Below are 27,150 nucleotides of genomic sequence, written 5' to 3' on the forward strand. Positions count from 1 at the left end.
TTTCTGTCCCAAGGTTGTTGTTTTTTCCAACTAGAGAGGATCATAGAAAGACAGTTTTATGGCCACTCTCACGAAAAGCCAGCAACACCAGAATGGCCTGTCAAGATACAATGGACTTAACCTCTCCTTGTCAGGTGCTATTTGCCTAGGAAGCACTTCCCAGAAGGCAAACAGATGTTTCTCTGTGCCTATATTTACAGAGCAGACAGGAGTCTCTGGTGAGAAACGTGTAAACGGGTGGAGAGGTTTCAGGTGGAAATGGCTTCTTAGCACCGTTTTTAGTAATGGGGAAGTGGAGAAACATTCAGTTTACATTGAATATGCACCTATTGTGACAAGCTCTTTCCTATACGCTCTGGTACAGAGATCAGTCAAACGACACTGGTCAGACCTGGATGCGACGATGACGGAAAGCGATCTGGAACCTGCAATGAAAGCGTCATCACTCGCTCAAGTAAACAACCTTAATTACATGGCTTGGCCTTGACTCATTGTACCGTAAAGCTGCAAGTGGATGCCGCCAGAATGTCATTGACTCAACACATACCATACTTGTACATACATATAAAAGAGAAGTACAGAAAGTCAGGTAGACAGTGTTTTGTAGGAACAAGCAATAACTCTGGCCCCCACTGGTCGGTTTTCCTGATCCAGAGCACTGTTAACCCGGTTTTGTCCCCTGCATTTGTTCTGTGGTTTCTGTGCAGAATGCTGCCAGCAGGCACCAGTAATTACTGCTACCGAGTGGGTAAAGGGAGGGCACAGGGAGAGGGGGCAGACAGACAAGCCAATTAGACAAAGCAAGACAGACAGACAGACAGACAGACAGCAGCTACGCTCACTGCTGTGCAGAGCAGATTTCAGAAACACAGGACTGAGGAGGCCAACATGGCATAAAAGTGAGGGTCACCCCTCTATCTGTGTTTTCTCTTAAGCAAATGAGGCTGTTAGTGTCTACTAGACTCAGTGTGTGTGTGTGTGTGGGGGGGGGTCTGTTTCAGTCCACTGCCATTAGAAGACCCAGACAATGAGCTTCGGAGCCAGTCTCTGCGCCCGCCACAAATCTGGCATCACATCAAAATGAAAGGAAGAAAGGAAAATAACAAACCGCACCACAAAGTGTGTGGTCTGTAGAGGAGGATATTCAATACCATTACTTCATCTAGTCATTAAAACCTCTTACCTTTACGTTACCCTCTTTTTTTCATGCATCTAACTCTCTAACAGAGAGAACCTCTGTAGTGTAAGCATGTACTGACATGGACATTTCGTTTAAATTCTCCTCAGGGCAAAAGTGTCTGTCATGTTATCATACAAGCCTCTTAAATTCAATAACACGGCTTCATACCAAACCAGTCCATTATACCTAATCGTTATGATTCATCTTAAGCTAGTGTACTGGTCCGATATCCACCATACACCCTGTTACAATAAGACCATTCAGTTTGTTGGAGTACATTATACAATAGGGCAGCGGTTCCCAAACTCGGTCCTGATTCAAACGATAAAAGCTATCGATTAGTTGATCATTTGAATCAGCTGTGTAGCGCTAGGGCAAAAAAGCAAATGAGTACCCTTTGGGGTCCCGAGGACCGAGTTTGGGAAGCCCTGCAATAGGGAGACCACATATCCAATACATTGTACGTGATATACAGCACTTCATTAGAATCTAAGAGTGGAGGGCATGGTACCTGAGGAGTGGGTGGCTCCACTTTGCGCTTCTTCTTCTGGTTCTGCTTGTTGGTCCGGGGATAGACTGTCAGGGCCTCCTGCCATCTGCAGAGATGATCAAAGGGGCAAAAATCTGTCATTAGTGACAAACATAAAAACAAGACAAAACTCCAGACTGATGGTTCCCAAACGTTTTTTTTTTGTGTGTGAATTAAGACCCATCAATAGGTTTTGGGAGATTTCCCATGAGCCACTGAATAAACAAAAGCACTGTTCCTAGACGTGACCCAGTCACAACCAGAAAACAAACAGGCTCTGACCTGCCAGCTGGTCCTACCACTTGGAAAACACTGGTTCTGGTCTGTGAAATACAGTACATGTGTGTCTCGGACACTCATCACCAATTGTATATTTGATTTCACCTTTAATTTAACCAGGTAGGCCAGTTGAGAACAAGTTCAAGCCAAGGTAGACTACTCTTTGTGACCAGGGCCAGGTATCCCAAAAGCATTTGAAGGTTAAGTTCATCGTTAGAACCTTCGATAAAAGCATTGTTAAGTCCCTGTGTGGTTGAAAGCCCTCATTTACCAATTGGATAAAAAGATGCTTCAAATGAAAACCGAGATGACCGCTTTAAAATACAAATACAGTAGGCTATACAGCCTAGGCCTATATAAACTCAGCAAAAAAAGGAAATGTCCCCTTTTCGGGACCCGGTCTCTCAAAGATAATGCTTAAAAATCCAAATAACTTCACAGATCTTCATTGTAGAGGGTTTAAAACACTGTTTCCCATGCTTGTTCAATGAACCATAAACAATTCATGAACATGCACCTGTGGAACGGTCGTTAAGACACTAACAGCTTACAGACGGTTGGCAATTAAGGTCACAGTTATGAAAACTTAGGACACTAAAGAGGCCTTTCTACTGACTCAGGAAAAACACCAAAAGAAAGATGCCCAGGGTCGCCTGCTCATCTGCGTGAACGTGCCTTAGGCATGCTGCAAGGAGGCATGAGGACTGCAGATGTGGCCAGGGCAATAAATTGCAATGTCTGTACTGTGAGACACCCAAGACAGCGCTACAGGGAGACAGGACGGACAGCTGATCGTCCTCGCAGTGGCAGTCCACGTGTAACAAACACCTGCACATGATCGGTACATCCGAAAATCACACCTGCGGGACAGGTACAGGATGGCAACAACTACCTGAGTTACACCAGGAACACACAATCCCGCCATCAGTGCTCAGACTGTCTGCAATAGGCTGAGAGAGGCTGGACTGAGGGCTTGCAGGCCTGTTGTAAGGCAGGTCCTCACCAGACATCACCGGCAGCAACGTCCCCTATGGGCACAAACCCACCATCACTGGACCAGACAGGACTGGCAAAAAGTGCTCTTCACTGACGAGTCACGGTTGTCTCACCAGGGGTGATGGTCGGATTCATGTTTATCTTCAAAGGAATGAGCTTTACACCAAGGCCTGTACTCTGGAGCGGGATCGATTTGGAGGTGGAGGGTCCGTCATGGTCTGGGGCGGTGTGTCACAGCATCATCGGACTGAGCTTGTTATCATTGCAGGCAATCTCAATGCTGTGTGTTACAGGGAAGACATCCTCCTCCTTCATGTGGTACCCTTCCAGCAGGCTCATCCTGACATGACTCTCCAGCATGACCAATACTGCTCGTTCTTGGGTGAGTTCCTGCAAGACAGGAATGTCAGTGTTCTGACATGGCCAGTGAAGAGCCCGGATCTCAATCCCATTGAGCGCATCTGGGACCTGTTGGATTGGAGAGTGAGGGCTAGGGCCATTCCCCCCAGAAATGTCCGGGAACTTGCAGGTGCCTTGGTGGAAGAGTGGGGTAACATCTCACAGCAAGAACCGGCAAATCTGGTGCAGTCCATGAGGAGAAAATGCACTGCAGTACTTAATGCAGCTGGTGGCCACACCAGATACTGACTGCTACTTTTGATTTTGACCCCCCCCCTTTGTTCAGGGACACATTATTCAATTTCTGTTAGTCACATATCTGTGGAACTTGTTCAGGTTATGTCTCCGTTGTTGAATCTTATGTTCATACAAATATTTACACGTTAAGTTTGCTGAAAATAAACGTAGTTGACATCGAGGACGTTTCATTGTTTGCCCAGTTTATTTCAATGATATTGAAATACATTTAATGTTCTATTAAATAAGTTACATTTTGCTAATTGTAGGCCGTCTAATTTTTGCCTCAATACATTTCATAATGTGTGACAATACGTGCACAATGATGTCCCAAATCATTGTAATATGATAGGGGAAGCATTCGAATAAGCCACCTCAATATTTACAGCCATATAGGTCTCTAGGAGCTGATCCGGCGTCAGTATTGTGGAACAATTATAATGTTAGCTCAGATTTGAAGGGAGAAAGCGAATCTGAAAGTAGAGCTGCCTTTCCTTTGATCCCATCTGCACTTGGTGAACGTTCTCGCTGGGTGTTAGTTTGGGAAACATGTGCGTGACATCTTCGTCAGTTACAGGAACGATGTATGGTTAAACGCCTGTGAGTTTAAGTTCCGTCGCTAAACCGGGAAACCGTGCCCATGTAAGTACTGTACTTGGAAGACTCTTAACACCTAGTCAGTCCTACACCTTTTATTTCATTTGTATTTAACTAGGCAAGTCAGTTAAGAACAAATTCTTATTTACAATGACGGCCTAGGAAACAGTGGGTTAACTGCCTTGTTCGGGGGCAGAAGATATTAACGACAGACTTTCACCTCGTCAGCTCATGGATTTGATCTAGCAACCTTTCGGTTACTACCCCCCCCCCCCCAAAAAAAAAGACTTCCCACAACAACCAAATAGAATAGTCAATCTGGATACGGAAGGAGGTGTTTGTCAACATTTGTTCCCCATAAATCACACACCAATCCAGCTAATGTGCTCCAAGTCATGACCCGTCCAGTCTGTAGGAGTGGCAATGCGTCACTGGGGAAGTATCAATGAATTAATTCATATCTTCATAGGAGTTCAGGTTCAACTTGTGAGGTGGCAAACCTATTCTGTAGAAATGTGATAACTAGTTAACCGTTCAAGTCACGTGAACTATTCCATAAATGAATGAATAACGCTGATAAAAACAGTAGTGGTTGCGATGGCCTAAACAATGCCAGGGTTGTGTTGTGACTAATTGAAGAGCTAAGTGCATCACCATGGCACAGAACACAAAGCCATATCAATTCCCCCATTGTCCGGCCCTCTTGTGAGTGTGAAAGCCTATTCAATGGTTCTGCTCTGTGATATTAAAACACTGTGGCCTAACGAAAGTACTACAGGAACGTGGCTGGCTTTTGTCAAGGCAACCTTGGCAGGGTGGCAATTCAACACCAATCCAACAACAAATTGAATAGCAGAGATCTCATTTCAGTGTACTACTGGCATTCGTCTTTGCCCACTAGTAAAGCACCTCCTAAAAGTCCACTATCATGGCGCCTACAAACATAGTAATGTCAGCAGCATAGATCTTAGTTTGAGGGACAAGTGAATGTTTTTAGCATGTTACTGCAAGTTAGCGTACAGATTAAGATTGAGAAAATTGTGGAGGAAGTCTTGTGCCAAGATTGAAATTGTAAAATGTTAACGATTTGATTAAAAAAATACATATTATTATTTGTTTTTTTACAGCTGTTGTACAGTACAGTATATAATCTGGTAGTTTGAGATTGAAAGTGAGTTTTCATGCTGTCCCCATTCTGTATGTGTCAGGCCTAATCCCCCTCTATGGAAGACTGGGTAGCGGGGTGGGGGGAAAACCAGGCTTATTCAGACCATGAGAAAAACAGAGATCCTCTTAATCTGGGTGTTTGTCATTGGCCCCCCCCCCCCCCCCAAATCAGATGGCAATAACACTGCCCGGGCCAATATGTTTCCAGGATGGCAGAGAGCCAGGTACAGCGGGAGGGAGGAGTCACTGTGAAGTGTGTCAAGAGGTGGGTCGTGAAGGACGTTGCAGGGGAGGGCAGTAAGGTTAGTGTATTATAAAATGGGGGGGTTGACGGAGAAAGAGGCATGGGGACTCGGGTGGTTTGTTAACATGCGAGGACAGTGTGCTAGTTGGTACGGGGACATAAAATGGTAGCTAGAACAGGAGTGTGTTCAGGAGGAAGGGAGATGCTAGCAGAGCAGTGCTATCACGTCTGTGGATGGACAGGAGGTACAAGGTCGGGCAGTGTATTATTATTTGGGTTTTTATTTAACTAGGCAAGTATTAAGGGTTGGGGTTGGTGAGAGGGCTTAATAAAAGAGGAGGTAGTGAGTGAATGCGGTGGTGAGTGAACGAGGGAGATGAGAGGCAGTGAAAGAGGCAGGGGGCAGTGAAAGAATGTGCACTGTCATTGCAGTGCGAATTAGGGAGAGAGCACCGACTGCACTGCCTGATAGAGACAGCAGGGGGCAGAGCTGTTCACACAGCAATGGAACAGCACCCACAAGGCTGTGCAACAACACTTTCTCTAGCCATCTTTTCCTTTCCTTCTAACTGGCTTTCTCCCCACAGGTCCAATGACCTCTAGGACAGAACTCCAGTATTTGAAATCATTGGACACCATGGCTTCCTCTCTTATTCTTCCCTTTATAGGTGAAAGCAATATGATGGATGCCTGCTTGTGGCTCAGGTTGATGTTTATTGTCATGAGTCTTGTCCTGGAGGCAGAACGAAGCGATTTCCTCTTAGATAGGCCAGCTGCAAAGTTAAAACTGCTTATTGTAAAAATGCATAAACTTTTCCGTCTTCATTTAAGGTTGGGATTAGGCATTACGGTTAGCAGTGTGGTTGAGGTTTGGGTTAAGGTTGTGTTTAAAATCCGACTGTGGCTGTGCCAACTACATAATGCTCTGCAGAGCTGCCTCCAGAACAAGATTCATGATGAAAAACACTAACCTGTGCATCCACTTGTCAAAAGACATCCACTGAGAACAGTACGAATGTAAATGGGGGCGAAGAGGCCGCCACAACAAATTAAGTAGGTAGAGGGGTTGTTGTTGTGTGATGTTGCCCTCTCCCTATTACCTGAACTTTTCCAATAAGAATAATTTAGCTTTCTTACATTGTGCCCTAGCCAGATGCATGTCTTACCCGTTGATAATCTCGCGGCACTCGGCCCGGATGAAGTGCTCTCTGTCGGGGGTGAGAACGCACAAGGAGTTCTTCTGGCCCGTCCTGGACTCCCCGTCGATGACGTCAGAGCACTGGTTCATGTTGATGGTGCCTTGGGGCAGCGTGCTGGGCTAGAGAACACAGAGAGGGAGACAGGGCAGGGTCAGATAGTGCTAGTGACCCATTACTGCTCTGTTACCCCCCCCCCAAAATTATTTTGAACTTTGTGACGCACCAAATAAACAGTTCCTAGTCACAGCCCAATTTAAAACCATAGGCCTTCAACCCACCATTTGAGTATCACTGAGTGAGTATAGTAAGTATTACAAAGATGAACACACACACACACCAATGCAGATGTAAACACAGACATACAGACATAACCCGACACACACCTGGGGAACCAAACTCGCATACAAACTCAAAACATGTTGTGTTTAATGCCATTGATCTCCAGAATTTCCCAGCACAGTGCTGATCTCTGTTCTGCCCTCTTGTAAACATCTCAGGGCCACAGGATCACACAGGGAGAGTGAGAGCGTTTAATTTAATCCACTCATCCAACGATGGCTAGCTGGGCTGTATAAACAGCTATGCACGGAGTACATGGCTCCTCCATCCTTTAATCTGCACAAACAACGGGACCGCCGAACGAGCCGAGCAACAAAACTGGTTAAGTGTATGCTCACCCAAGCAGTCCACCTTCTATGCAGTTAAACACAAATACACTATGGGTTTGTGTGTTGTGTGTGTGTGTGTGTGTGTGGTTACGGCTCGTTGACAGTGAATAGTGGAGCGCCGACACGACCCTGAACGGAGAAGGAGCTCCGTCTGTAAATATCTTTCACAAAGTCACTGTGTATAAACACACGGGTTACAGAGAGATGCACCGTCGTCATGCCAACTCTTCCCAATCATGCACACGTCAAAACAAAAACAAAAAACACTACCTCAAGCATTTTTTGGAGAATTTGGCATTTCTTTGGGAGGTCTGACCTACTCCTGACCGAGCCGGTGGAGAGCCCAGGATGAACTCAAGTACGCAGCGGGATTTAAAAGGACGTGACTGACGAGTGCTGCGTGTGTACAACCAAGAAGAACACAGGCGTCAACGTGGACAGCCCCAAACCCCAAGCCCTTCTCTACTCAAAAACAAACAGGCAGGATTACAGGCACCCAAAATGCCACTGAGGTCCTAAGCATCAGTGCAGAAGAGCCACAGATGACGATTTACAACCACCATCGATCCTGAATTACGCCGAGAGATAAAGCGGGAGGCCAAATTTAAGGTCAAGTCAAGCTAGTGATGGAATAAGTGACAGAAGCCCAGATGGGCGGGATAACCATGCCCTGTCAATCATTGAGCAATTTAGCCCTAGAGGCTCTTTGATGTGGTGAAGAAAGTCGATGACTGACAGTTTATGGTTATCCCGCCCAAAAAGCGGTCGAGAGGCCCAGTTTGCCCAACCCCTACAGTCCCTCTCAATTCATAGAGAACTGTGCTAGAAGGGCATGTGTGTTCCAGCTGACTGACTGACTGACAGACACCTGAGTTTTCGCCACAGAAGAGTTAAGCCTAAACTTGCAGAGACCTAGAATGAGCCATTATGATAATCCTATAACTTTCTCTGCACGTCTCGCCTGGGCCTCTGGCCCTATAAAAACGCCTGTAGTGTGTGGAAGGGCTCTTAAGTCTAGGGTGAGGGGCTAGCGCAACAGCCGAATCTGACAGGCAGGCGGACAGACAGCTGGGAGAGAGGGCCTGTTCCTGCTTCAGAGAGAGACGGCGTCAGCTTTGCCTGAGACGCCTGTCACTCGTAGACATTAGAGAAAAAATGGGGGGAGGGGGGTTGAAAGAGGAGAAGAGAAACATGGGCTGTTTACAGTATGTCATAGGATACATTGTCGAATCAATCTTTTACAAGGTGCCTCTGTGTACAGTTTTAGCTCCAGCGACATAGTAAGAGAAGGAGAGGAAGCGAGAGGAGGTAAGGTCCATCTGTCCATGTAAACAAACGTGTGTGTGTGTGTGTGCGTGTGTGCGTCCGTGTGTGTGTGTGTCCTTGGGAGAGGTCAGGAGAGTATAGGCCAAAACAACAATATTACAAATTCTGTGGACAGTTTTCCAAGCCGCTTAAGATCTCAGCTTTAAACTCAGAGTACAATTTTTTTTCATGTAACAAGAATCCACAACATTGAGTTTGTGATGAAAAATCCCTTTCATAATACTATTACAGCACAGCGGGAGATCTGGAGGACTATTGGAGGCACGGCGTTGACACCGAGCAGTCGAGCACGGGACTCCTCTCACATGTGCAGTCTCCCAGCCCCGTCAGCTGAGTACAGTACAGTCTGGCCTTTCCACCGGACAAAACTCCTCCCAGCCTCCAGCCCCAAAACGCCCCCCCCCCCGGTCCCTTAGCCGAGTCCTGGACCCCTCTCCTGGGCCGTCACTCTCCACAATGAGCCCTTTGTGGAGTAGCACTAGCATAAACACAATGTGGGATTGTCAACAAGCACCACCACAGCCACCCCACTTACCTCCTAACGAGGAAGTGACCAAGATTTGACCAAAGACACAGAGAGACCAAAAACAACCCTGCTTTCATAAGTTAAATAAAGGTTAAATAAGAAAACAAAAAAATTCCATTCCTTTTAGGTTGTGTGTATTGTTGTGAATTGTTAGATACTACTGCAGTGCTGGAGCTAGAAACACAAGCATTTCACTACACCCACAATAACATCTGCTAAACATGTGTATGTGGCAAATAACATTTGATTTGATAAACCGGGTAAACAGTTTCCTGTCTCTCAAGATGTTCAGACAATGGTGTGATCAGTGGCTCCACTTCAGGCGTGACTCAAGTGCACACAAAGAGTTGTTTTGTGTGTGTGATTTCATTTAGGCCCTAGGCACAATTACTTTGCACAGAAGCTACGCTACATTAAGAGTGGGTGCCGGTGTGGTCTTGTTATACTCTGTGCCAGCGGCGTCTGTTTGTTGCCCATCTCTACGCACGGCTAATGTCTACTTGGATTATCCCAACAGTGATGCCATGTGAACTCTCCCGGGAAGTTAAGACAACAACAGGCTAATCCAGGGTGTCAGTCTCTTCTCTGGTCTGAGAACAGTGACCTGCCACGCTAAACACACACTTTAAAAAAATCAACTTGTCTTTTTCCCTATCTCTCTCTCACACAGTCTGCCTCTCCTCAGTAGCCTCCCCATCTGTCTCATCGTCAGTCTATTCCCCCGTTCTCGCATTCTGTCTCGCCCGCTTTGTAATCAATCTCAAGGTGTTGTCCTGAGTAGAAACTGAACAGTGGTCAATTAGTGGACGGATCATTCTCCGATTATGGGACACCCAACACAAATTGGAGGCCATGGCCTGTAGTCTATACCCTAAGGCCCGGGAGAGTAAAGCTAAAACAGCCTTGTTATTCCCCTATTGTCATTTTGGAAGAGAGGATGCGTTTACTTTGGCAGCTCGCTGTGTGCTTTACATTTTTTTGTTGGGTTGGAGGCTAAATTGTGTTCTTCTGTCAATGCTAGAGTCTGTTTAGCCTGGTTTAACCAGACTGAAAGTTGCGGTCAAGTCAAACAACGTTGAAATGTAGCAAAGTCCATTTTGGATTCCAGGTCGGAGATGGTCTACTTCTGAAAACAGAAATGAGAGTCGGGGGAAACTCACTCAATTAGAAGAACATGGGAGGGGTTGACACAGTATGTTGCATGTCATAGTGTTATTGATCGCTATGGTCCGTTACAAGAGCACTTGCATTAATGCTGTTGTTCACACGTATGATAAAAGGGTTTCATTTTCAGTAGCTGAATTGGCAACAATAACACGGGCATGTCATTTCCCCCCGATTTCCAATTGGATTACAGTATTTGAATGGATTTCAAGTATACTGTCGATTACAGTATAGATTACCTCGATGTATATTGTTTGATTATTCAGCAAGTATTTTGTTGAACAGCTACCACATTTAACTCCTGCATGGATTTCAGATTTAGCCTTCTCCTTCCAACATATCCCATTCTTTCTTTGTGCTAACTTTCATTGCGAATAAACCCCCCCCCAACAAAAAATATTTCCCCCTCCATTCAAACTCATTTTTCAAGAGGTGAGTTAAAAGCAATGGGTGTGCTGACAACCAGGCACTACTAGAGAAGTCCTGACTGACTCACGAACACGGAGTTGTATCGGGTCCATTTGGGGTTGTACTCTTTTCGGGTTGTAACTGATAATGCCAATTACGCAATCAATTGTTCCTTGGAGACTTACAACAACAAGGGTAAACACACTCTGTAGACATGGTTGAGCAAGCCAACACCAGCAGCTACTGGGTGCCAAAGAGATGGAGTCATATACTTCTCCATTCCAGAAGAATATGAACACCCAAACATGAAGGAAACAGACCAGGTGACGCAGTTGACAGATTGATAGAGCATCAACCCCCAGAGATTACCATCACAATATCTCCCTGTCCTGTAGTTTCCATGTCCTATAACTTCACTCCTCCAAAAACAGCGAACCAATACGCCAACATACTTCCTTTCTATATATAAATCAACTTCATTCCCTGACCTTGATGCTGACCCTAAACCCACCCTCAATATTAAGCCCAGCCAGACAGAAGCCTCCGTAAATCATGCTATGCCATATGGTGGATATCAGGCGGTGCTGTCAGGGCAAGTATACCCATCCAGACGTTTGCTCACCTCGCCCCACTGGAATGTGTTCAGGAGGTTCAACTGAACTTTATGATTACAGTATAGGACTAACGGTGCTTGCAAGACACCTGGGAACTCGGGAGGAGGGGGGGGGGGGGGTCTGAGGTCAAATCATGACGTCAGTGATCTTCAGATCGGAAAGTCGGGAGCTCTAGAAATGCCAGGAGTTTCCGACTTGGAGTTCAGAGTTGGACGACTCTTCAAAACGATGTGTCCCAGTCGGAGCTAGAGAAATAATAGAAAAGTCAAACATAAATACACAATGCGTAACGACAACTTGCCTATATACTTGCCTATATAATTCCTAAAACCAGCGTGCATGGATTACACTTGAGCCCCATGCGATTTCCACAGAGATGGGTATGGGCTGCCTTTTCCTGTTACGCTCCTTGCCTATGGAGTAGCCTGGGAGACTAAACTTAAACTTCAGACTCTTGATTTTTATTTTTGTATTGCTTGTAACTGTTTCGGGTAATGCAGGTTCTTGTGTTGTTAGGGGAATAACCTGTGTGTAAATGTAATCATCTGCTGCTGTATTTTTTGTTGTGTTTTTTGTGTCATCTGTGATCATTTTGTTTGTGTCTTGTGTAGTTTCTTAATCATTGTACCTATACTGTATGTGTAAACATGTATACGCAGGGCCCAGCTGTAAAAGAGACCTTGGTCTCAGTCTGTGTTCCTTGTTGAAATAAAAGATAGGTACCAGTAACAGGTCGATGTACAGGGGTACGATGTAATTGAGGTAGTTATATACATATAACTAGGAATAAGTGACAGACAAAACAGTAACAGCAGCGTATGTGACGAGTCAAAAAAAAGTTAGTGTAAAAAGGGTCAATGCAGATAGTTAACCAAATAGCGACCCGGAATAACATCTTGGCAGTCTTATGGCTAAGGTGGCTGGAGTCTGACCATTTTTAGGGCCTTCCTTTGACACCTCCTGGTATAGAGGTCCTGGATGGCAGGGAGCTTGGCCCCTGTTATGTACTGGGCCGTACCCACTACAGCGCCTTGTGGTCGGATGCCAAGGAGTTGCCGTACCAAGCAGTGATGCAGCCAGTCAATAGGATCTCGATGGTGCAGCTGTAGAACTTTTTGAGGCTCTGAGGGTTCCATGCTAAAACTTTTCCACATCCAAAGGCGTCGTCGTGTCCTCTTCACAACGGTGTCGGTGTGTGCGGACCATGATAGATCTTTCGTGATGTGGACACTGAGGAACTTTAAGCTCTCAGTGATCAGGCCTACTACCGTCGTGTTGCCGGCAAACTTAATGATTGTGTTGGAGTTGTGCCCGGCCACGCAGTCGTGGGTGAACAGAGAGTACGGGGACTCACTCCAGAGGGGACCCCGTGTTGAGGGTCAGCGTTGCCTACCCTTACCACCTGGGGGCGTCATGTCAGGAAGTCCAGTTGCAGAGGGAGGTGTTCAGTCCCAGGGTCCTAAGATTATTGATGAGCGTGGAGGGCACTATGGTTGAGTTTTACTAGGATCTCTATTACTCCTCATTTGGACTAACCTTCCGGGATTCCTTGAACATTAAAATACAATTTATAATACAAGCACATGTTCACATATAAACACAAATACAAAAACAGACATAAGACACTGACATACTGTAGATTAGTTATTTGAGACGACCAGGATAAGCAGTTGCCTAGCTGCACTCCTAGTCGTTTGGTTTCTGACACTTTCTCAATTCGTACTCTCCCCATGCTTAAATCGCATCTCATGTTGTGTTGACCTTTCCTGGCAGAACAAACCAACAACCTTGTTTTTAAAAATATTTTTTATAAGGTTCGAAACAATTTTGTTCAGGCCAAACCCAATCCCTGATTTTTCCCAGAATTACTTGTGGAGCTTGCTGTACCTGTTGAACAAATTTATCTTGCTGTATATATATATTGTTGTATCGTCTACAAATATAGTAGCGTGAGTTTCAGATAAAGCATAAGGAAAGTTGTCAGTATATATAAAAGGAAAAAAAGATTAAGTTTTTATTTGAATTGTACTATTGTACTATTCCATAATGTAGAATTATAGTGAAGATATCACAACTATGAAATAACATATGGAATCATGTAGTAACCAAAAGTGTTCAACAAATAAAAATATATTTTAGATTCTTCAAAGTAGCCACCCTTTGCCTTGATGACAGCTTGGCACACTCTTGGCATTCTCTCAACCAACTTCACCTGGAATGCTTTTCCAACAGTCTTGAAGGAGTTCCCACATATGCTGAGCACTTGTTGGCTGCTTTTCCTTCACTCTGCGGTCCATCTCATCCCAAACCATCTCAATTGGGTTGAGGTCAGGTGATTGTGGAGGTCAGGTGATTGTGCAGGCCAGGTCATCTGATGCAGCACTCCTCCACTCTCCTTGTTCAAATAGCCCTGACACAGACTGGAGCTGTGTTGGGCAGTTTTCCTATTGAAAAACAAATTATAGTCCCACTAAGCGCAAACCAGATGAGATGGCGTATCGCTGCAGAATGCTGTGGTAGCCATGCTGGTTAAGTGTGCCTTGAATTCTAAATAAATCACAATAGCGTCACCAGCAAAGCACCCACACACCACCTCCTCCATGCATCATGGTGGGAATCACACATGCAGAGATCATCCGTTCACTCTGCGTCTCACAAAGACACAAGAGGTTGAAACCACAAATCTCAAATTTGGACTCATCAGACCAAAAGGACAGATTTCCACTGGTCTAATGTCCATTACTCGTGTTTCTTGGCCCAAGCAAGTCTATTCACATTATTAGTGTCCTTAAGTAGTGGTTTCTTTGCAGCAATTCAACCATGAAGGCCTGTTTTACGCAGTCTCCTCTGAACAGTTGATGTTGAGATGTGTCGGTTACTTGAAATCTGTGAAGCATTTATTTGGGCTGCAATCTGAGGTGTAGTTATCTCTAATGAACTTGTCCTCTGCGGCAGAGGTAACTCTGGATCCTCATGAGAGCCAGTTTCATCATAGCGCTTGAAGAAACTTTCAAAGTTCTTGACATTTTCCGGATTGACTGACCTTCATGTCTTACAGTAATGACAGACTGTCGTTTCTCTTTGCTTTTTGAGCTGTTCTTGCCATAATATGGACTTGGTCTTTTACCAAATAGAGCTTTCTTCTGTATACCATCCCTACCTTGTCCCAACACAACTGATTGGCTCAAACGCATTAAGAAATCCCACAAATTAACTTAACAAGGCACACCTGTTAATTGAAATGCATTCCAGGTGACTTCCTTATGAAGCTGGGTGAGAATGCCAAGAGTGTGCAAAGCTGTCATCAAGGCAAAGGGTGGCTACTTTGAAGAATCTCAAATACAGTTGAAGTCGGAAGTTTACATACACTTATGTTGGAGTCATTAAAACTCGTTTTTCAACCACTCCACAAATTTCTTGTTAATAAACTATAGTTTGGCAAGTCTGTATATAAACACCGTGGGACCAAGCAGCAGTCATGCCGCTCAGGAAGGAGACGCGTTCGGTCTCCTAGAGATGAATGTACAGGGGTGGCAGCATCATGGTGTGGGGGTGTTTTCACAAAATGCACTTCACTGGTGCACTTCACAAAATAAATGGCATCATGAAGGAAACATATGTGGATATGTTGAAGCAACATCTCAAGACATCAGTCAGGAAGTTAAAACTTGGTTACAAATGGGTCATGACCCGAAGCATACTTCCAAAGTTGTTGAAAAATAACTGACCTAAGACAGTGAATTTTTACTAGGATTAGATGTCAGGAATTGTGAAAAACTGAGTTTAAATGTAATTGGCTAAAGGTGTATGTAAACTTACGACTTCAACTGTACATATTATTTGGTCACTGGAAAAGGGGCAATTTCCAAATGTATGAGCGTAGGCTAAACAGTGTCCAAATCCCAAAAGATAGCAAAGAACCCGTTACTCCTGCCAATAGTCGACCAATCAGTCTACTCCCTTCACTCTAAGATATTGGAGGGTATTGTGAGGAAACGAATATGGGAATACATGGGAAAAAAATGATCTGATCACAGCCAATCAGCAGCATGCTTATTGCAAAAACCATTCCACTACATTGGTTGACATGACTGACCAGTGGCTCAGTGCTATGGATAATGGCAAGTTTGTGGGTGTACTATTTTTAGATTTCAGTGCAGCATTTGATTTAGTGGATCATGAACTAATTTTAACAAAATTACTGCATTATGGGTTTAAAGAGGCAGCATTTAATTTGGTACAGTTGTATCTAACAGGAAACATTACACCAACAACACCAGTCAAAAGGTTGGACACACCTACTCATTCAAAGGTTTTTCTTTATTTTTACTCTTTTCTACATTGTAGAAGAATAGTGAAGACATCAAAACTATGAATTAACACATATGGAATCATTTAGTAACCAAAAAAGTGTTCAACTGTATATGTTGATTTGTTTAAGTTGGACATTTACATACACCTTAGCCAAACACATTTAAACTCAGTTTTTCACAATTCCTGACATTTAATCCTAGTAAATATTCCCCATCTTAGGTCAGTTATTCCTCCTGACAGAGCTGGTGTAACTGAGTCAGGTTTGTAGGCCTCCTTGTTTGCACACGCTTTTTCAGTTCTGCCCACAAATTTTCTATAGGATTGAGGTCAGGGCTTTTTGATGGCCTCTCCAAAACCTTGACTTTGTTGTCCTTAAGCCATTTTGGCACAACTGTGGAAGGATGCTTGGGGTCATTGTCCATTTGGAAGACCAATTTGCGACCAAGTTTAACTTCCTGAGATGTTGCTACAATATATCCACATAATTTTCCTTCATGATGCCATCTAGTTTGTGAAGTGGAGCAACAGGGTATCCTAGTGGTTAGGGCGTTGGACTAGTAACCGAAAGGTTGCAAGTTCAAATCCCGAGCTGACAAGGTACAAATCTGTTGTTCTGCCCCTGAACAGGCAGTTAACCCACCGTTCCTAGGCCGTCATTGAAAACAAGAATTTGTTCTTAACTGACTTGCCTAGTTAAATAAAAAGGTAAAAAAATAAAATAAAAAGTGCACCAGTCCCTCCTGCAGCAAAGCACCCCTCAACATGATGCTGCCACCCCCATGCTTCACGGTTGGGATGGTGTTCTTCTTCTGCCTCCGAACATAACGATGGTCATTATGGCCAAACAGTTCCATTTGTGTTTCATCAGACCAGTGGACATTTCTCCAAAAATACGATCTTTGTCCCCATGTGCAGTTGCAAACCATAGCCTGGCTTCTTTATGGTGGTTTTGGAGCAGTGGCCTCTTCTTTGCTGAGCGGCCTTTCAGGTTATGTCGATATAGGACTTGTTTTACTGTGGATATAAATACTTTTGTAACAGTTTCCTCCAGCATCTTCACAAGGTCCTTCACTGTCGTTCTGGGATTGATTTGCACTTTTTGCACCAAAGTACGTTCATCTCTAGGAAACAGAACGCATCTCCTTCCTGAGCGGTATGATGGCTGCGTGATCTCGTGGTGTTTATACTTGCGTACTATTGTTTGTACAGATGAACGTGGTCCCTTCAGGCTTTTGGAAATTGCTCCCATGGATGAACCAGATTTGTGGAGGTCTACAAAAAAAATCTGAGGTCATGGCTGATTTCTTTTGATTTTCCCATGATGTCAAGCAAAGAGGCACTGAGTTTGAAGGTAGGCCTTGAAATATATCCACAGGTAAACCTCCAATTGACTCTCAGTCAATTTGGTGTATTTAAACGTCTGACCCACTGGAATTGTGATACAATGAATTATAAGTGAAATAATCTGTCTAAACAATTGTTGGAAAAATGACTTGTGTCATGCACAAAGTAGATGTCCTAACCGACTTGTCAAAACTATAGTTTGTTAACAAGAAATTTGTGGCGTGGTTGAAAAATTAGTTTTAATGACTCCAACCTAAGTATATGTAAACTTCCGACTTCAACTCTATTTTAGTGGAGCAGCAAAGTAAAACATTGGCCACAAGATCCTAACCCATAGATGTACCATTGCGGAATGACTTCAATAGGTTTAACAACCGCTCTACTGACACCAGTGGTAGACTAAAAGAGCATGTTTTTTTGCTCATAATATGATAATCAATCCACTGGACAATAGCTTGCTTGGAAGAATGGGTGTTTACATGATCTCTCAGTAAATTAGTTCTTTGTAAACACAAATCTGCAAAATGATTGTCAATGTCAGCTGGTTTTGTTATTGTTCTCTCGTCAACCTCCACACTAGATGGGCATGATGAAATAGATGTACCAAGTAAGCCCTTAACTATATTCCATACCTTTTCAGAATGCTTTTTACAATCAATAAAAGCTTTTTTGGTAAAATAGTCATTTTCTTCCGATTTAACTGCATATTTCCGTAGTGTTCTATAATTCTGTTAATCAATTTCTAGTTTAGATTTGGCTGTGAAGACTTTTTCCCTACTTCTTCAAGAAAACGCCTCACCCAGTTCAGCATCAATCCATGGAGAAGGACGTGCCCCAACTGTTTCTTACTGGGGCATGATGGTCCATTACCTGCCAGCAACTCAATAAAACATTCTGTAGTGTGATTTAAATCATTGTCTAGTTAAATCAGTGGAACTTTGGTGTTCATGGTTATGGTCACAATATTATGGTCTGTCCAGCCTACTGGCATTGATCTGGCCTTTGAGAATTGCAAATGGTGCATTACAGAAAATCAGATCAATGCACGTGTCCAAACGGTGACCCAACTTGGTTGATGATCTAGTGTCATTAAGCATTTGTTTCAAACCACAGTGCTCAGCATCTCAATAAATGTAGTTATATTTGAATTATCCTGATCCTTCCAATTTATATTAAAATCACCCAAATTTAAAACAAATCTTGTTTACTAATGTGTGGCTTTGTCAAACCCAGTGCATAAATCATTCAGATTAAAACACAGAGCTAGGAGCTCTGTACACACATCCTACCAATATGGGTGCCTGGTAAGACAGATTACATGACATACATTATGGGCTCAAATACGAGGCAGAACATTCATCCCTCCTGAAAGTATATGATTCGGAATGTTACACCACCATTCCTAAGTAGGCTATATCAATGCATGTTCATTTGTCTGTCATTAACTTCAGTTAAAGCTCAAATATGAATATTATTTGTTAAAAACCTAATGTATTTTATTAGGAAAGCTACATACTATACTAGGAAAGCTACCTGGGCTATATGCAGCCCTTTCCTTGTCAAGTGAAGACCAGAGTATGTATGTATTTGTCACAGTTGAAGTCCTCATGATACATTGCAAAACACAAGCTCAGATTGGTGTTGAACAATGAGCTGTAGAAAACTCTCACTCAACGTCAACAAAACAAAAGGAGATAATTGTGGACTTCAGGAAACAGCAGAGGGACAGTAGTGGAGAAGGTGGAAAGTTAAGTTCCTCAGCGTACACATCACGGACAAACTGAAATGGGTCCGCCCACACGCATCTTCAACCTCAGGAGGCTGAACAAATTTGGCTTGTCACCTAAAACCCACAAACTTTTACAGATGCACAACTGAGAGAATCCTGTCGGGCTGCATCACCGCCTGGTACGGCAACTGCACCGCCCACAACCGTAAGACTCTTCAGAGGGTAGTGCGGTCTGCACAACGCATCACCGGGGGCAAACTACCTGCCCTCCAGGACACCTACAGCACCTGATGTCACGAAGGCCAAAAGGATCATCAAGGACAACAGCCACCCAAGCCACTGCCTGTTTACCCCGCTACCATACAGAAGGCGAGGTCAGTACAGGTGCATCAAAGCTGGGACCGAGACTGAAAAACAGCTTCTGTCTCAAGGACATCAGACTGTTAAACAGCCATCACTAAACACAGAGGCTTGCTGCCTACATACAGACTTGAAATCATTGGCCACTTGAATAAATGGTTCGCTAGTCTCTTTAATAATACCACTTTAATAATAATAACGGGTGGCAGGTAACCGAGTGGTTAGAGCGTTGGGCCAGTAACCGAAAGGTTCCCAGATCGAATCCCCGAGCTGACGAGGTAAAAATCTGTCCCTGAACAAGGCAGTTAACCCACTGTTCAAGAATTTGGTCTGAACTGACCTGCATAGTTAAATAAAGGTTAAATAACAAAAAAATTATGTTTACATCTCTTGTATTGCTTATTTCTTATGTATATACTGTTGTTTTGTATCTACTGCATATTGCCTATGCCACTCGGTCATTGCTCATCCATATATTTATATACACTACAGTTCAAAAGTTTGGGGTCACTTAGAAATGTACTCGTTTTGAAAGACAAAATTTGCTTTTGGCCATTAAAATAACATAGAATTGATCAGAAATTCAGTATTAGACATTGTTAATGTTGTAAATGACTATTGTAGCTGGAAACGGCTGATTTTTTATGGAATATCTACATAGGTGTAGAGGCCCATTATCATCAACTCCTGTGGTCCAATGGCACGTTGTGTTCGCTAGATCTTCAGTTTCTTGGCAATTTCTCGCATGGAATAGCCTTCATTTCTCAGAACAAGAATAGACTGACGAGTTTCAGAAGAAAGTCTTTGTTTCTGGCCATTTTGAGCCTGTAATCGAACCCACAAATGCTGATGCTCCAGATACTCAACAAGTCTAAAGAAGGCCAGTTCTATTGCTACTTTAATCAGGACAACAGTTTCCAGCTGTGCTAAAGTAATTGCAAAAAGGTTTTCTAATGATCAATTAGCCTTTCAAAATGATAAACTTGGATTAGCTAACACAGGAGTGATGGTTGCTGATAATGGGCCTATTTAGATATCAATTATTATATTTTTTTAAATCAGCCGTTTTACATGAACAATGTCTACACTGTATTTCTGACCAATTTGATGTTATTTTAATGGACAAAAATTCAGCTTTTTTTCCCAGAACAAGGAAATTGTCCCAAACTTTTGAATGGTAGTGTATATATTCTTATTCCATTCCTTTACTTAGACATTTTAATTGGGTAGTTGTGGAATTGTTAGATATTGCTGCACTGTCGGGAACTAGAAGCACAAGCATATCGCACATGCACACAAAAACATCTGCTAACCATGTGTATGTGACCAATAAAATTTGATTTGATTAGAACCGCATTCTCACATAGGTGTTCCTCTTGTCCAGGTGGGAAAGGGCAGTGTGGAGTGAAATAGAGATTGCATCATCTGTGGATCTGCTGGGGCGGAATGCAAATTGGATTGGGTCCAGGGTGTCTGGGAAGATGTTGTTGATGTGAGCCATGACCAGCCTTTCAACGCATTTCATGGCTACAGCTGTGAGTGCTAATGGGTGATACTCATTTAGACATGTTACCTTGGCGTTCTTTGGCACATGGTGGTCTGCTTGAAACGTAGGTATTACAGACTTGGTCAGGGAGAGGCTGAAAATGTCAGTAAAGACACTTTACAACTGGTTAGCGTATGCTCAGAGTACACCTCCTGGTAATCCATCTGGACCTGCGGCCTTGTAAATGTTAACCTGTTTAAAAAGGTCTTGCTCACATCGGCTACGTGGAGAGCGTGATCACACAGTTGTCCAAAACAGCTAAGGCATGGTTCAATGTTGCTTGCCTCGAAGTGAGCATAGAAGGCATTGAGCTCGTCTGGTAGGCATGCGTCACTGGGCAGCTTGCGGCTGTATTTCCCTTTGTAATCTGTGAAAGTTTGCAAGCCCTGCCACACTTTTCAGGGAAGCTAGAAACCAATATACACAGGCAGTTAGAAAAGCCAAGGCTAGCTTTTTCAAGCAGAAATTTGCATCCTGCAACACAAACTCAAAAAAGTTCTGAGACACTGTAAAGTCCATGAAGAATAAGAACACCTCCTCCCAGCTGCCCACTGCACTGAAGACAGTGTTTCCTGTCACCACCGATAAATCCACTATAATTGAGAATTTCAATAAGCATTTTTCTACGGCTGGCCATGCTTTCCACCTGGCTACCCCTACCGTGGTCAACAGTACTGCACCCCCCACAGCAACTCGCCCAAGCCTTCCCCATTTCTCCTTCTCCCAAATCCAGTCAGCTGATGTCCTGAAAGAGCTGCAAAATCTGGACCTCTACAAATCAGCCGGGCTAGACAATCTGGAACCTTTCTTTCTAAAATTATCTGCCGAAATTGTTGCCGCCCCTATTACTAGCCTTTTCAACCTCTTTGGTGTCGTCTGAGATTCCCAAAGATTGGAAAGCAGTTGCGGTCATCCCCCTCTTCAAAGGGGGGGACGCTCTTGACCCAAACTGCTACAGACCTATATCTATCCTACCCTGCCTTTCTAAGTTCTTCAAAAGCCAAGTCAACAAACAGGTTACGGACCATTTCCAATCCCACCATACCTTCTCCGCTATGCAATCTGGTTTCAAAGCTGGTCATGGGTGCACCTCAGCCATGCTCAAGGTCCTAAACGATATCTTAACCGCCATCGATAAGAAACACTGTGCAGCCGTATTCATTGACCTGGCCAAGGCTTTCGACTGTCAATCACCACATCGATAGACTCGACAGCCTTAGCTTCTCAAATGATTGCCTCGCCTGGTTCAGCAACTACTTCTCTGATAGAGTTCACTGTGTCAAATCAAAGGGTCTGTTGTCCGGGCCTCTGGCAGTCTCAATGGTGGTGCCACAGGGTTCAATTGTTGGACCGACTCTCTTCTCTGTATACATCAATGATGTCGCTGTATACATCAATAATGTCGCTCTTGCTGCTGGTGAGTCTCTGATCCACCTCTACGCAGACTACACCATTCTGTATACTTCTGGCCCTTCTTTGGACACTGTTTTAACAACCCTCCAGGCGAGCTTCAATGCCATACAACTCTCCTTCCATGGCCTCCAATTGCTCTTCAATACAAGTAAAACTAAATGCATCTTCAACCGATCGCTGCCTGCACCTGCCCGCCCGTCCAACATCACGACTCTGGACGGCTCTGACTTAGAATATGTGGACAACTACAAATACCTAGGTGTCTGGTTAGACTGTAAACTCTCCTTCCAGACTCACATCAAACATCTCCAATCCAAAATTAAATCTAGAATCGGCTTCCTATTTCGCAACAAAGCATCCTTCACTCATGCTGCAAAACATGCACTTGTAAAACTGCCCATCCTGCCAATCCTCGACTTTGGCGATGTCATTTACAAAAAAAACTCCAATACCCTACTCAATAAATTGGATGCAGTCTATCACAGTGCCATCCGTTTTGTCACCAAAGCCCCATATACTACCCACCACTGCGACCTGTACGCTCTCGATGGCTCGTCGCCAAACCCACTGGCTCCAGGTCATCTATAAGTCTTTGCTAGGTAAAGCCCTTCTTATCTCAGCTCGCTGGTCACTATAGCAGCACCCACCTGTCGTACGCGCTCCAGCAGGTATATCTCTCTGGTCACCCCCAAAACCAATTCTTCCTTCGGTCGCCTCTCCTTCCAGTTCTCTGCTGCCAATGACTGGAACGAACTACAAAAATCTCTGAAACTGGAAACACTTATCTCCCTCACTAGCTTTAAGCACCAGCTGTCAGAGCAGCTCACAGATTACTGCACCTGTACATAGCCCACCTATAATTTAGCCCAAACCACTACCTCTTTCCCTACTGTATTTATTTATTTAGCTCCTTTGCACCCCATGATTTCTCTACTTTGCACATTCTTCCACTGAAAATCAACCATTCCAGTGTTTTACTTGCTATATTGTATTTACTTCGCCACCATGGCCGTTTTTTTTGCATTTACCTCCCTTATCTCACCTCACTTGCTCACATTTTATATAGACTTATTTTTATACTGTATTATTGACTATGTTTGTTTTACTCCATGTGTAACTCTGTTGTTGTATAGGTCGAACTGCTTTGCTTTATCTTGGCCAGGTCGCATTTGTAAATGAGAACTTGTTCTCAACTTGCCTTGCTGGTTAAATAAAGGTGAAATAAATAAAATCCTCATGCATCAGAGCCGGTGTAGTAGGATTTGCCTGTTTGATGGTTCGTCAGAGGACGTAGCGGAATTTCTTATAAGCGTCCGGAATAGTGTCCCGCTCCTTGAACGTGGTAGCTCTAGCTTTTAGCGCAGTGCGGATGTTGCCTGTAACCCATGGCTTCTGGTTGGGATATGTACAGTGTATTCACTTTTTTCACTTTACTTTTTCCACTTTGTTACGTTACAGCCTTAATCTAAAATGGATCAAATTGATTGATCTACACACAACATTGCAGTGCTAGCTGTGCCACTAGAGACTATCGGTTCTGTAGCAGCCGGAGGCTGTGGGAGACCCATGGGGCGGCGCACAATTGGCCCAGCGTCGTCCGGGTTAGGGGAGGGTTTGGCCGGCAGGGCTATCCTTGTCTCCTGCGGCGGGCCGGGTGCAGTGCACGCTGACACGGTCACCAGGTGCATGATATTTCCTACGACACATTGTCCGTACGTGAGTTGCAGCAATGAGACAAGACTAACTACCAATTGGATACCGCGAAATTGGGTAGAAAACAGGTTAAAAAATTATATTCTAAATTCTGTGCCACCAGAGACTCTGGGGTTCGAGGCCAGGCCCTGTCGCAGCCGGCCGCGACCGGGAGGCCCATGGGGCTGCGTACAATTGGCCTAGCGTCGTCCGGGTTAGGGAGGGTTTGGCCAGCAGGGATATCCTTGTCTCATCGCGCACTTGCGACTCCTGTGGCGGGCCGGGCTCAGAGCACGCTGACCAGGTCGCTAGGTGTACGGTGTTTCCTCCGACACATTGGTGCAGCTGGCTTCCGGATTGGATACGCGCTGTGTTAAGAAGCAGTGTGGCTTGGTTGGGTTGTGTTTCGGAGTGACCATCGGGTTCTTGCTCACCTTGCAGACCAAGGCCCTTCTCCCCTGATTGCTCAGTTTGGCCTGGCGGCCAGCTCTAGGAACAGTCTTGGTGGTTCCAAACTTCTTCCATTGTTCTTGGGGACCTTCAATGCTACAGAACATTTTTAATACCCTACCCAGATCGGTGCCTCGGCGCAATCCTGTCTCGGAGCTCTACCGACAATTCCTTCGACCTCATAGCGTGGTTTTTGCTATGACATGCACTGTCAACTATAGACAGGTGTGTGCCTTTCCAAATCATGTCTAATCAATTGAATTTAACGCAGGTGGACTTCAATCAAGTTGTAGAAACATCAAGGACGATCAATGGAAACAGGATGCACCTGAGCTCATTTCGAGTCTCATAGTAAAGGGTCTGAATACTTATGTAAGTAAATAAGGTATTTCTGTTTTTGCTTTATCATTATGGGTTATTGTGTGTAGATTGATAAGGATTTTTAAATTTATTTTGATTTAATCCATTTTAGAATAAGGCTGTAACGTAACAAAATGTGGAAAAAGTCTAGGGGTATGAATACTTTCCGAATGCACTGTACATATGGTCACTGTGGGGACAATATCGTCAATGCACTTATTAATGAAGCCAGTGACTGATGTGTTAAAACTCCAATGTCATAGGATGAATCCCAGAACATATTCCAGTCTGCGCTAGCAAAACAGTCATGTAGCTTAGCATCTGCTTCATTGAACCACTTCTGTATTGAGCGAGTCACTGGTACTTCCGGTTTGAGTTTTTGCTTGTAAGCAGGAATCAGGAGGAGAGAGTTATGGTCAGATTTGCCAAACGGAGGGCGAGGGAGAGCTTTCTATGATTTTCTGTGTGTTGAGTAAAGGTGAGTAAAAAGTTTTCACCTTTAGTTGCACAGGTGACATTGTGGTAGAAATGAGGTAAAACAGATTTCAGGTTTCCTGAATTAAAATCACCGGCCACTAGGACCACCGCTTCTGGATGAGCATTTTCTTGTTTGCATATGGACCTATACAGCTCATTGAGTGAGGTATTCGTGCCAGCATCAGTTTGTGGTTATAAATAGATGGTAAATAGTATGGTCTACAGGCTCATCATGAGGTATTTTAACTCAGGCGAGCAGAACCTCGAGACTTTGAAAATATTAGAAATTGTGCACCAGCTGTTTCGTCACGCATACAAGCTGCAGATGCTCACTTTTGGAACAACTACTAAAAGTCTAATAAATCGATTTAATAGACACCGTCACAATAAATCCATTATTTATTTGAGTCAGGTCTAAACGAAAACATTATGATATGAAGAAAATGTATTTCAGAAGAACAGAGTATTAAGTTGGCCTACTGCATGTTAGTTATCTGGCTATGCTCCATGCCATAGGCTTGTTCAAGCTCACAAGATACGCGTATAAGTCTCGCTCCATTCTTTTACAGTAAGAATATAATTGAACTGAATAAAAGAGAAAGGATATTTTTTCCCCATTATGGAACGAGTGTGCATATGAAGTAGCTATGTTGAGGTAACGATCATTTGAAACAGGTCCTTTATGCTAGATTTAGTTATTTGGCAGCTTTAGTTGTGAATGATAAACCTTAGAATGTCTTAGAAATCCAACATATATAATGGGCTGCATGGTACGGCTACAGGCTATTGATGATTTGAGTAGCAAAACAATCTTGTGCTCTGTTCCTTGCCTCAGGCTACACAGCTGTTGTCTCAACAAGTGATCATATTTTCACCCATCATACTATTCTCAATTTAATCTAGTCTTTAATCATATGTAAAATTATACTGAACAAAAATATAAATGCAACATGTAACAATTTCATAGATTTGACTGAGTTACAGTTCATATAAGGAAATCAGTCAATTGAAATATATTCATTAGACGCAGTATATGGATTTCACATGACTGGGTAAGAGCGTAGCCATGGTTGGGCCTGGCTCCCAAGTGGGTGGGCCTATGCCCTCCAAGGCCCAACCATGGCTACGAGACAACAGCCAATCAGAATGAGTTTTTCCCCACTAAAGGGCTTTATTACTGAGAGAGCATAGTATAAAAGGTAACAATTTCATCCAGTATGTATAATAATACAGTCCACACTCAGACTTTTCCTCAAATTTGTCATATTTATATTTTGTACTTTTTACACCTTTTCTCCCCAATTTCATGATAGCCTATTGGTAGACAGTCTAGTCCATACAGGAGTTGCAGCGATGGGACTCGGGAGAGGCAAAGGTTGAGAGTCATGCGTCTTTCAAAATACAACCCTGCCAAGCCTCACTGATTCTTGGCCCACTGCTCGCTTAACCCGGAAGCCAGCCGTACCAATGTGTCGGAGGAAACACCGTCCAGCTGGCGACCGAAGTCAGCATTCAGGCACCCGGCCCACCACAAGGAGTCGCTAGAGCGCGATGGGACAAGGAAATCCCCATCGGCCAAACCCTCCCCGAACCCGGACGATGCTGGGCCAATAGGTCTCCTGGTCACAGCAGACTGTGACACAGCCTGGGATTGAACCCGGGTCTGTAGTGACGCCTCAAGCACTGCGATGCAGAGCCTTAGACCGCTGCACCACCCGGGATGCCCTAAATTGTCCATTTTTAATTCAGCTTTATTATTTATTTTTATTCGGGCTCGGGCTCATAAGCCTATGCATATGCGCTAATGTGCGTATGGGTATTTTGAATTCACCTTTGAAAACGCTGTCCATTTGTGTTATGCTTTTGAAACATCCACATTTGAACACTGCTTCAACCTGCTGTTGAATTTCTTTCTTCAAATTGACCATCACA

General features: G+C 43.9%; 1 protein-coding gene across 4 annotated transcripts in view; it reads right to left on the reverse strand.

Moving 5' to 3' along the window:
* The window catches only part of si:ch73-103b11.2 (centrosome-associated protein CEP250), a 106,095-nt gene that overhangs the window by 38,667 nt on the left and 40,278 nt on the right, over window positions 1-27,150 (reverse strand). For all 4 annotated transcript variants that reach the window (XM_064923798.1, XM_064923800.1, XM_064923801.1 and 1 more), the window contains exons 4-5: window positions 6,795-6,946; window positions 1,692-1,776 (exon numbers count right to left, since the gene is read on the reverse strand). In XM_064923798.1, coding sequence (XP_064779870.1) covers window positions 1,692-1,776; window positions 6,795-6,946 — 237 coding nt within the window. The remainder of the gene's footprint in view (window positions 1-1,691; window positions 1,777-6,794; window positions 6,947-27,150) is intronic.

Source organism: Oncorhynchus masou, chromosome 18, assembly GCF_036934945.1.
Source record: "Oncorhynchus masou masou isolate Uvic2021 chromosome 18, UVic_Omas_1.1, whole genome shotgun sequence".
Classification (NCBI taxonomy): Eukaryota; Metazoa; Chordata; class Actinopteri; order Salmoniformes; family Salmonidae; genus Oncorhynchus; species Oncorhynchus masou.